Source organism: Phoenix dactylifera, chromosome 14 (genome assembly GCF_051530095.1).
Source record: "Phoenix dactylifera cultivar Ajwa chromosome 14, Ajwa_hap1_PhDact_Kaust_v1.1, whole genome shotgun sequence".
In the NCBI taxonomy this organism is placed as follows: Eukaryota; Viridiplantae; Streptophyta; class Magnoliopsida; order Arecales; family Arecaceae; genus Phoenix; species Phoenix dactylifera.
This window is the reverse complement of record NC_143203.1, coordinates 28,138,271-28,150,547: the sequence shown is the minus strand read 5'-3', so window position 1 is coordinate 28,150,547 and position 12,277 is coordinate 28,138,271. Positions and strand designations below refer to the sequence as shown.

The 12,277-nt window shown below is 36.4% G+C and overlaps 1 protein-coding gene across 3 annotated transcripts; it reads right to left on the bottom strand.

Moving 5' to 3' along the window:
• Positions 1-2,737: 2,737 nt before the first annotated feature.
• Positions 2,738-10,050, bottom strand: LOC103713709 (putative proline transporter 2). 3 transcript variants are annotated; one of them, XM_008800722.4, is made up of 8 exons: positions 9,820-10,050; positions 9,461-9,701; positions 8,180-8,404; positions 7,850-7,944; positions 6,735-6,924; positions 5,432-5,556; positions 3,603-3,818; positions 2,738-3,292 (listed from the first exon to the last, which is right to left on the bottom strand). In XM_008800722.4, exons 1-8 carry the CDS (start codon positions 9,823-9,825, stop codon positions 2,912-2,914), a joined length of 1,479 nt encoding a protein of 492 aa, XP_008798944.2. In that variant the 5' UTR covers positions 9,826-10,050; the 3' UTR covers positions 2,738-2,911. The 3 variants fall into 3 exon arrangements, with proteins under 3 accessions (XP_008798944.2, XP_008798945.2, XP_038988145.1); XM_008800723.5 differs by having other exon boundaries at positions 9,461-9,723; positions 9,820-9,971; XM_039132217.2 differs by lacking the exon at positions 8,180-8,404 and having other exon boundaries at positions 9,820-9,971.
• Between the last annotated feature and the right edge of the window lie 2,227 nt (positions 10,051-12,277).

The window sequence follows — 12,277 nt, the reverse complement described above, 5'->3', positions numbered from 1 at the left end:
AACATATTAATATAGTCATTTATTTTTTTGAAAAATTTATATGAGTGCTATATAAAATAAAATGGAGTTACAAATCGAATCGGATATTTGGATATGGATATGGATACGGATATTAATCGGATGCTCTAATTTCTATTTATATTAGGATATTTTTGGATACAAAATGAATCCGAATGGATATTATTAGATCCACTTTCACCCCTACAATTGAGCCACCAAACATGGTAGTCGAGCAAACTATTGATCTCGGTGTTTACCGAGGTGCCGACTTGAAACGTCTAACAGAGCGAGCTGGCAGACCAGCGGTGATATGCCATGTGTCTCCAATTCAAATGTATTTAAAGCAATTAACCACCACTAAAGCCATGATTACAATCCCGCCAATTGAGGGGCGGTTACAACCCATCGCGAGCGGACTGGCTGTTATTGCATGATCTGTATAATTAATACTTCTCATGTGCACAACATGGGGATCGTTATCGAGCAGTTAAGGCTCATTTACGCCTTACTCGATAATGAATGTTAGTCCTCTTTCTATATAAGGGACCATAGGGGGATCTCCAAGAAAGTCTTTTCTAAGTTCTCTCATACTCTCCCATGTCGTACGACTCTCTCAAATTTAGGGTTGGAAATGGGCCAGAAGCCTAACTCGCAATTTCTTTTTTTGGCTTCAGGCCGATCTTAGGCTTAAAAACTTTTGGAAAGTCTAGGTTCAAGCTTAGCCAAACCCAAGGGCTAGGCTGGCTTGAACCCAATTAAAAATATGGGACAAATGATTACATAAATGAATGATTTTAGTAGACAATAAATGCTGATATGTTTAAGAGGAAAAGGTATTTCATGGATGGTATTAGCCCATAAAGTACCTATCAAATCCAAATAGGTTACATATAAAGCAGATTTTTAAAGCACGGAACCATACAAGTAAGCAATTTACTCCTCCACCCTAATCGAACCTCCAGCATCTGCCATTGCCGACCCCGCCTTTGAGAACCGGTTGCCATAGCTCTAGCTCAAGTTCTTGAGTGGCACTAGGATGAAAGCTGAGCAACGATAGGCTAGTAAGTCTTGCGGCGGCAAGAACAGAGTAATGTTGCCACTAGTGCTGCTCAAGGAGGTCGTGGCAATGGTGGTACTGATGGTGAAGATAGGGCCAATCATGGTGATAGAACCACAATTGACCATTAGACATTATGGTAGGGCAATAGATGGAACCTTAGGTCCTCAATAGTATTGCAGTGTATTGCAGTCGGCCGATGATAGGGGGCTTGCCTTCGCCTTGCTTGGACTGGCAACTAGTGACCTATAAATGGCTATGAGGGATGAGCTTCAAGAAAGATCGATGATTAGCAACCGGAGAATGGTGATAAGGGATTGCCTAATTGGACTTTGGAGTGGAGGTGGAGGCGAAGAGATGAAAATTCGAGAAGTGGAGAATGTGTAGGTCTTTCCATTAATATTGTAGTTTTAAGTATGTTCTACCTTGTCGCATTGGTCTTTCCATTAACCATGGCCATAAGACAAAACTCTGCATAACGACAAACAAAATAGCTGGAGGAGAGAATGTATAGATGAAAAAATCATCAACACTAATCAAAAAGCTAGCAAATTAATTACGACAATTGTTGCTACACCTATTTAGAATGCTATCTGATACCCACCATCTAGTCGATAGGCCACAACAAAACGGCATGGCGAGTAATTTATCACTTTTAACTATGTCCATGATTTTTCGGCGATATAGGTGATTTGCATTGGAAAAAAAAAGAAAAAAGAGAAAACATATATGCCAGAAAGTCATCATCTAACCATTTGCTTTCCAAGTTAAAGAATACACTTTTATCATCTATTTGATGTTTGATGGACGTTTCCTACGCTACTTAATCGTAGCACTTGGGATGGAGGAGATGGAATTGACACTATTATGTACGTTGATTGCAAATTTGCAATATATATTCTGACGACCTATAGAGCTTAGAGTAAATGCATTTTTAGTAGGCTTGAATATTATTTGGCATCACTTTTACTTTTTTTTTATTTTAGAATCAAAAAATAAAATTTATATTTCTTTTTTTAAAATTAAATATATATGTTTGGCATTAGTTAATTATTTTAATAAATAATATGATGATGATGAAAGAAACAATAATAGTAACAATAGAGGCGGGTAACAATAACGAGAAGGTGAAGACCATAGTAGCAGTGGTGAGCACTAGCAATATAGCAGAGATGATAATGACGACAATAATAGTACAATGATGGTGGTGGAGATCGTGGCCGCAGCGTAGGTGTAATGGCAAGTACTTACCTCACCAAACATGTGATTTTTTATGCATGCAAGCATTTTTGTTGGAATTCTAAATATAACTAATAAAATACTTAGAATGTCCCATTACTTTATAAAATAATTTTGTGAGCATTTCCTCGGTATTCGATTAATAGCTAAAACATTGTAGCAATAGGGATGGAGACGGCGCTAGTGATGGTGGTACATATGAGTTTTTTATTTTTATAAATATTTAAGGTAAGAATTTTTTACTTTTTTAAAAAATAATTACAATATTTTTAAAAAATAAAAAATAAAAACAGGAGCATCAAACATATTTTTTCTCTCAGTATTTATGATTTTGTTTTTAAAATAGAAAATAAAAAATAAAAATAATGCCAAACAAACCCTGAGCAACTCACATAAACCTTTAAGAAAAACACATAATTGCATATTGCTAGCCGGAGTCCATAACACATAACCAATTGGCTTTTATATCATTCCTTATTTGATCATGTTTCCCATGTACAGAGAACAACATTACTCTCATAATCTAAAAGCTTTGATATATGGACCAACTTACAGTGAGCATACTACATTTACCTTTACAAATTGAGGCTACCAGGAAAATGCACCAAGAAGCCTTCACAAATCAGCAAAGAGATGATAGGTTTTAGAATCAACAAGGATAAGCCTTATGGCTGCGACTGCAGCAGCCAGAACTAAGCAGCTGAATCCTACAACATTCAGCCAGTGCCAAACCTTCTGGAATGCTGACAATTTGTTGTTCTTCACAGTCAAGTACATGTGATTTGCCAAAACGAATGTAAGTGGGAAAACGCTCAAGGCCCCCGTCAGGCTCATAAAGTCTCCTAGGAATGGCAGCAAAGCTGCCACAAATGTGTTTACGGTAAGGTAGCCCCCTCTTACAAGGACTCTAAATGAAACATTATGGAAGGAGAAAGCACTCCCTTTTCCTCTCCCATACTTTGTATCCAAGTACTCATACATTGGACTCGCAAATATCTGAAACAAATGAAAGCTCTGTGTTAATACACTAATAGCTATTCAAGAGCTAAGCTGCATGCATAAAAACAACAAAATTATATGAGAAAACATTTATAAGAATGTCAGAGTTTGTATTTAGCAGCATATGATATATCACTGATTTTTATGCTCTCTGTTTACAAAATCATGATGACAACAACAATAAACTAATTGACTGCAAATAACAGTTTTCAAGGTGAAGTATTATCTTCTCTAACTGCCTGGTGGATACTTGTTCTCAATCATGAAGAAATAAAAGCGGAAAAATGATAAGTGTGAGGGGAGGTACATGCAAAGCAATGACCGTCTGGAAAAAAGCTGCAATGTTGGCCATTGCCTTGACCCAAGTTGGGCCACTGACGCTATTGAGAAGATACGTTGATGTTGAAGAGCCATAAGCCCAATATCCCACAAAAATAACAGCAAATAATGGCAAGATGCCAACAGTGAACTGAAACCAAAGTGCTTTTTCCATGTTCTGGACGACTGGTGGTTTTATTGTTGCCTGCAGTAAGAAGAGCAAAGAATGTCAGAATTGAAGGAGTACAAATATCCTGATATGAAATTTCAAAACGCAAAGTCATAATTTTGTTACAAAAACAAGACAATGGAGATTCAGAAAACAAATTTTCATCCTTTTCTTTCGAGCAGAAATGCTGGTGAGAATATTACAGTAACAAAGATTTGGTACTTTATGGAAAGCAAAACTGCTGGGAAGAATGATCTGGATATGCTGTGGATAATAGTCCTAAAAAGAATAACTAGAGCACAAGTCAGAATTACAGCTTATTATACCATTAAATGAACATAAGCAAAACAACTCTGAAGTTCACTTCTACATTAATATGGTGTGCCTACCATACAGGGTTTGGTATCAGTTTAAAACTTTAGGCAGACAAATGTTTCATCGTCCACTTTGCTTAGACTTGAGGGCCATCCGACTACATTTTTAAACCTCAATTTCCCTGAATCAGGAAATTAACTAGTCTATTGCCTACACATTCAAAAATTAGATGACAATTTTTAACCTCATTACAACTGCTTTCATGAATTAGAAATTTAGCAGATATTCAGTGGCTGAAAACGAGCAACACTCAGCTTCATATTTTGACAATTCCCAGATAGGTGGATCAAGACCAAAAATAAGTGGTAAGTGGTTTCTTTGTCCTCATTGAGAATATTTATGTCAAACTGGATTGTCAAAGAAGAGGAATACTAGTGCACCAAAGATAACTAGGAATTTTAACAATATAGCATTAGAAGAACCAATCGAATTAAAAGACAGGAAAAAGTACGTCTATAATTACATTACTTCAATGAGATGAGTTGTGTTTTGGTACTGTCTTGCTCAAAAAAGATCAAAATAACAGAAAGTTTAAGAAGGAAGGACACAAGTTAGGCCATCCACAGATAATACAACCTACTAAGCTAATACAAAACCTAGTTCAATAGGCTTTGTCAGTCACCCTAATAAAATTATCAAAAGCAACGACACTCCAAATTCTTGCCTCCTCAGGCATAGAGACTTCAAAAGTCCTGTCTTTTTTCCCATTTAACCTATTAATGTATAGCATGTGGACTAAGATACAGATGATTTCAGTCTTAGAAAAATCTCTTGCCATCAGTCATTCCTCTGAGCAAATGATAGAAAACATCCTTGTCCTCTATGTTTGTAGAAATTAAGTTTGTGATCCCCAATAACTCTTCTCCTGAAATTAGACCGCAAGCTGCACAATAAAATTTCAAACCTCTTTTCCCAAGTATGATTGATATCACTTGCCATTAGGTAAAAGAAAACCTGCAGTGAGTCTGATTGATCTCCCATCTCCAAACTTTTCTCCGCCTACTTGCTATAAATTTTCATTGTCTCGATTTCATTCACTTCATCATGATACTGCAGAATCCACTTCACCTCATTAAATTCGTATAATATATAAAAACCATACGCCCATTAGCCTGCTGCAAATGGAGATTATCATAGATAAGGGCCTGGCATTTTGTAATTTTAAGTCTGTAAAACCCAGCCTAGAAAAGGAAAGATTATATATTTTATTGAATTTCAAGGCTGAAATATATTGTGTCGTTTTATGGCCTTAACATGGAATTTGTTATACCTACCTGAATCTCTGGCAGCATTCCTGTATTGTAAGCAAAAACGAGACTTGCAACAGAACCAATGGTAGTGAAAATCTTGTTCACATGAGACCCTGGAATGCTATAATCTCGGGGTGGAGTATTTATTCCTGTATGAAAAGATTGATCTTGTAAATTACAGAGCACTGTTTTTATTTATAGTCATTTGAATGACTTGCAGGAATAATTACAGAGCGAAAAGAATTTATTAAGTTGCTAAAAATGCTTGAAAAATAATAATAATTCCAGTAATAATAGATCAATGTGTAATCAGAAACACCATTTAAAAGGACGGCCTAGTGCACGAGGCTCCCACTATTGCGAGATCTCGGGAGGGTAAGAAGTATGCAGCCTTAGCCTTGCATGCGAAGAGGCTATTTCTGTATTTCGGATACATAACCTCTAGGTCACAATAGAGCAACCTTACAAGTAGTTACTTACAAGAACTTATTAATATCGAGAAAAATGTTCTAGGATGAAAAATTGCCAAAAGATGATTGAAAGCATATTCAATCATTAACTATGTAGATCAATTTGACATGCTGATATCTACTATAATGGAGATATTTCAATATAGAAGCACACAAAAGCTGGGGATGGGAAAAAAGGGTGAATAGATTCAACAGACTTGGCATGTTCATTCCCAATGAATAGGCAAGCTTACATGTTAGTTTCAAGCTTAATGTCATGAATCTATTATCTATGTAAAGAACAAAATGATTCCTCCTTCTTGAAGGTAATAATCAAAACAAGCTCATAAATGTTGCATCACTACTTCAATGTGAGAACATTTAGCACATTCTTGTACACATTTCAAATTTGCATGAAAATTGTCTCTAAAACATGTCACTTCATTAGTTTTGATACAGTAAGACATGCAGTATGAATTAGAAACCTCCCCAAATTTCTGTCTTGTTCTAGTTTGCATGTTAACTAACTTGGAAGCCTTGTCCAGGTTCAGATTGATGAATCAAAGTTGGTCCATAAAAATTTGAGGGTACGCTCATCTACCAATCTACCAAGTGTCCAATAATTGTTTCCAAATTCCTAAACAAGGCAACATTTGGCAGGAAGGTGGTCATCACAAATCCTAGAATATCGAGCATCAGGAAGAGAATTCTTCTTATTGTCTATTTCATACAGTTATAAAGGCCCTCCAAAATTTTCATAGAATTAGAAGGAAAAGACATATAAACAATAATGAAGCCTCCATAACTTAACAAAATAAAAAGCATCTACTCGACAGTCCTGCATTGAGAATTCTAAACTCGCAAGAATGCTTCAGTACCATCCCTAAGAGATAAAACAAATGCTACAATGATATATATGAGACTAAGAAATGTTGAAATGCCCAGCCAAATCCTCAGCGCCGATAAATGGGGTATCCCAAAGGCAAACAGAGCACAGACAAACCCAGCAATTGCTATACAGTAGGGAAGCTTCAATGCATTATCATCCCTGTAAAGGACATACATGGCCTGCACAAAAAGAATATGGAGGTCAAGAATAGGGTCAGTGGGCAACAAAACTTGCATTTTAAGTAACAGAAGAGGTCACTTTCCTGATACTTCGCAGTAAGATTGTAATAACAGTCATCATCATAAACTATATACCTATTTGATTCAAGCCTGTTTGGCAAAATTTTTGCAGATGCTCGTATTTTATAAAGTAATCTTCTGTGAGTTACAATTAATATAAGATAACTGAACATAAGCATGTTAGGAGTTCATTGTACAGGAATCCAGCAACGAATAGTCATATAATAAGCAACTGAAGTAATTTATCTAGTCATTTTTCATCAGGTTCTTGGTCAAAAATATTTAATTTTATTCGATAGTCTTTCATAAATGTGTGCAATTGGGTGTCCACTTCATAAGTCAAAGTAAATAAATGAATGTGCAAGTCCTTGCTACTATCATTAAGGAGTCATTTGTGAGAACATGCTTAACAGAATTTCGGTTTGTCATGCTGGTGGAAAACATGAGCATAAAAGAAGAGGATTTCCATGAGGCATGGCATCATGGGAACCAAAAAGACTCTCAGAGATTAATATATTGTTGTAAACTGTGTCCGTACAATTAGTTGAACAATTGCTAGAACTGTTTAGTACAGTATAAATTCTTTTGTCTCTTGAATATCCAGATGGCATCATTCTAAATAAATAAATTGGCTCTAACGGGGTTGAATCCTCACTTCTAACCAAGAAAAATTGTGAAAACATGAGAATTCATGAAGCAAAAAAGCAGCATAGATTTTTAAGCATCTAGTTTCCTCAATTAGGACCTTCATATATTAACAAATTGAGAAAAAAAAAGAGAAAGAAATAAGCAACTTTTTTTTTTGAAAATAACTTTGACAATTTTCTAACAAGTTTAAGATGATAATGGGCGGTATTTATTTTACCTTCAATGCCTCACCAGCCAAAATGATAAATCCAGTGTTGATCATGAACAGATTAACATACTGTAGTCCCCATGTAAGTAAATACATTTTTCTACCTGCAATAATTGAAACAGAAGAAAGCCTTTAGGATCTAGAAAGTATGACCAACTTTCTAGAGAAGGAATAGAATAAATTCTAAAAAATTTAAGTTACATGAAGATGTGAGATGTCATCTAGAAAGAATGCATGGAAAAAGAGAATATTATGTTGCTTTAAGACTGCACAGTCTTCAACTCAACTTCTTGCATGAGAAAAAATTGGATAATGCAGTGAATTGAAGAGACAAAATACCATAGATATAACCAGCAAGATCTCTGTATCTAATCCGCCGTTTACCGCCAACTTCATGAATATGAGCAAGAAGAGTATTAGCATGCAAGGATATGGCAGCTGCTAAAATAAAACCAGCTGTACCAGCTATCCAACCCAATGAAACCATAATTGATCCAGAATATCCCAAGACATATGCACTGTTTACTCCTGTTGTCAGAACGAATGCAACTTGATACCAAGGATCTGAACAATCATTGCACAGGGAAAATGAAAGATGCTTCAGTACATGCTGTAAATATATATGCAAGGTAAAACTTGTATTGGCAACTTGAAAGCATAGCTCTTCAAATAATCATGAGATGCCATCATGGTCACTATGAACAAAATTCTAGTGAGAAAATGGGCTTGCCCTGATAGATATCATGGGTTCCTGTATATATAGGCGATATGGAACTTTTAACAAATTCAATAGCATAAGATATCAGAGCAGTGATCCTTAATTTAGAGAAAGTTTGAATATTTTTAATTGATGCCAGAAAAGAAAATTCAGCAAGCAACAACAGATGAAAGGTTTAATAATAAGATCTGGTTTTCCCACTCCAACCTGATCCCTGCTCTATGCCAGGTCACGGACCAGGATTTCAAAACGTTGAACAAAACGATAGTTATACTTGTCTATTTAAGCTTTTCCACAATTTCGTTGTCTATAATAGGGGGGAAAAATGTCGTGCCAGTGCCTTCCACCTTCTACATCACATAGTTTGCTTTGCACTCCAAAAGCTTCGGCTGGAATAGCCATTACCAACTGCTGTTCCCCTGTGATCTACATAGATTGATGATTGATGACTGTCCTTCTAAGGATTTAAAGATTTAAACCCTTTAAAATATCATAGCAAATTGAAATGGACATGCTGAGAAAGTAAATTTTCAAACAGCAGAAGTTGAAGAATTCCAGACAAATCTGCTGGGAACCAAGAATTAAGAGGCAAAGAACTAAAGAGCATGACATCAAACCAAACTAGAATCCGCAATCGAAAAGCATACCACCAAATTACGAGCCAATTAACAATTTTCCGACCGATAGCTTGTGGTATTAATCCAAAAAACCCCTTTAATAATTAAAAAAAAAGACTTATCCAATAAATCTTTCCCCAAATACTCGAACAACGTGGAAACCAATTTCTTCATTCCCATATCCCCTTTTTATCCATTAATCCTTACAATTTCTGATGTCAGATCGTAAATCCGACTGATCAGGGACGGGAGCGATAAAGAATTAATTAATTAAAATTAAAATACCATGACTGATTTTGTGAGCGGTATCATCCGACGCTTCGATTCCCGCTCCCTCTTGGAACCGAGCCTTCTCCTCCCCGACCTCTATCCCCGTCGCCGTCGGTTCGTCCTCTCCACCGCCGCGCTCCGGCACCAAAGCAGCCGTCTCTCCGTCGGTGCTGTATATCGGGAACAGGCAGGCGGCGGCGCGGTCCTCCTCTGACCTCAACGCCTTCATCAGCGATCTCTCTCCAACCCTTAATATCTATAAATGGAAAGCGACAGGGCTTCCAAAACAGAGGCATCAGAACGGATGATTGGAAGAATAAGAATTAGCTGCCACTTTAATACCTCTTGCGAACAAAAACAGAAGGACAGCTTACATTCATTCTCTTGCTTTATTGCACGGAGAGATTCTAAGCGCAGAGAATGGAGGAATCTGGGAATCGCCCTCCCCCGCCGCTCCCAGTGCCTTCGACGCCGCTCGGTCCTCGAAAAGCTTGGGACTTTTAATCCACGTCAAATCACGGTTCACGAGCTGCCCCCGTCGTCCGTCGTCACCGTTTTGTCCCGTAAATTCCATCCACGTCGGTTGGTACAGCGCGTATCGCAACAGCAACGCTTGTATCGTACCGTTGATATGTCTTTCCTGGAAGCCGGAAGCTACGCTTACGTTCCCGTAGCTTCTAGTCCGTCAACTTGGATGCCACGAGCGTAGGAACTGCCATCACTTGCACGTCTCCACGTGGAGCCGATTTGGCGGACCAAGTTGCGGGGAAGCTACGCTTCCTCGTGCACCGAGCTTGTTCCTATAACAGTGCACCGAGATATACGCTTGATGATCGAGATTTAGAGACACGAGCGGCTGTGATAAAAAGTGTGCATGATCAGATGGTGCATACAGTATAGATAATATTTTTTTTCCAAATTACGACTCACGAAGTGAATATAAAAAAGGTTATGCTGAATGAAAATCTTGGACACTACCTGTTAAGAGGTAGAAATGATAAATGGTGTTAGTGTTGCTTGTTGAAATATTGGTCTTAGTACAAAATACACAATAGTGCGTATATATGAATACAATCTACTATTTCATTATTTGTATCTATTGTTTCATTTATTTGCCAAATATTTTGTTTTGAAAAGATGTATTTAATAAATGATGACAACAGCCACAGAAACAACAGAGATAGATATGGATTACATAAATGCCTATACCTCAACTTTATAACATGATTAGATGACAAGGCTTTAATGGTAAACTAGTATATAACCGACTAGATGCATAGGGTGTGGTTTTTCTTTTCTCCTTTTTCAATTGTTCTTGAATATTTTCTTCTTGTTATTAAGGATCATTGACGATTATGTCAAATACATGAAGGATTTGAATCCCATACACATGAAATGCATGAAGGATATACTTCTTGCCATTAATAATTGTATGAAATGCGAAAGATCTGAATCTCATTTGTGTGGAATACGAAAAGGATAAGAATCCGATGAGGCGCACTCGTAAACGAGTCCTTTGGTAAATAAATGGCATAAAATTGTATTTTTGCTATATATCAAAATTGAAAATATAAACACCAAAACACCTATGAACTAGGTTGAGATCCAATAATATTTTTATTGAAGACCATAGGTAGAAGAGTCTTAACATAAAATATTCAACTCTTGCAAATCATTGTAACTATTGGTTGTTTTGGGATGCTTATTGAGTAGAGTATGGAAATTAAAGGATAACTTAACGTATCATAAAAAAAAGTACATGTTTTGCATTATAGCTCTCTAGTATATTCTAACTATTTTTGCTTAACTTACGCTGTTATTAACATAGGTATCCATGTAGCGAGTGGAGAGCTCAGCACAAGCCAAGCCTCTTTTTAGAGTTATAATATAAAATATATGTAATAGGACAGCGATGGAGCAACTTTTTTTTTTGACAAGACAGGTATATCAACCACTCTAGTATAAATATATCCATTGGAGTCAAAAAAAAAGAAAAAAAAATGATTGAGCTTGACATGATGAACCCTTTCCTGTATCATGTCCCAATCAATATGTGCCATGCATGCTAAGTTCTTTTTGTTCTTGCGTGTCAAATTAATGAAATTAATCTTTGTGCAAACAAGCTTTCTCATGGAGAGAGAGAAAAACAATCCTAGATAAAAGGTCTAAGATTGCATGAAGTGTAAGGCACCGAACTTGTATGGTACTAGATTTGTCTCGTATAAGGTTGTTAGTGTATTTGCTCTGATTGTCAAATTCATTTGTTCCTCAATGTGTGCCTTTGCTTCCTACATTCCCAAAACTTTGTTACATATTTAATATCACCTGCCATGTGCTTGTTGCTAAAACCCAGTTTCAAATGTTGATTAAAGATTTTACTCCTCACCGTTCAACCATGTCATGAGACAATACTCTTATTGAGAAGCAATACACCTTACAAGTTTTACGACTACATGCTCGAAAACTCATGATATAACATATTATGGTATCGTCCTTCATGTTTTGTAAAGCTCGTATCACTTATTCAATGTCTACATGACTCGAATATGAGTAACAACTAAAAGAACTAGTAAAGTTACAACATTGCTCTCTAAAAGAGAAGATTCTAAGATCTCTATCCGGTATAATTAAGAAAGCCAATTCTTCTCATTCTTGAATCAGCGGGCGTTGCATACAATAAAAGTTCGTTGAAAATGATACCATGTTGCTGTCGACTCCAAAAACTACTACACAAGCAAAAGTATGTAAAAAACTAAAAAAATAAAGATAAAAGCCAACTAAATAATGGATGCATCTTTAATGTCGGAGCTGAATTATATGAAAAATTATCCT

Bases quoted from the DNA above. Each gene is read 5' to 3' on its own strand.
- LOC103713709 (XM_008800722.4), bottom strand. The intron at 7,945-8,179 runs GTATTTTGTCTC...CAATTATTGCAG, and splicing joins TCTTGCTGGTTATATCTATG to GTAGAAAAATGTATTTACTT. The intron at 3,819-5,431 runs GTAGGTATAACA...TTCTTACTGCAG, and splicing joins GAATGCTGCCAGAGATTCAG to GCAACAATAAAACCACCAGT.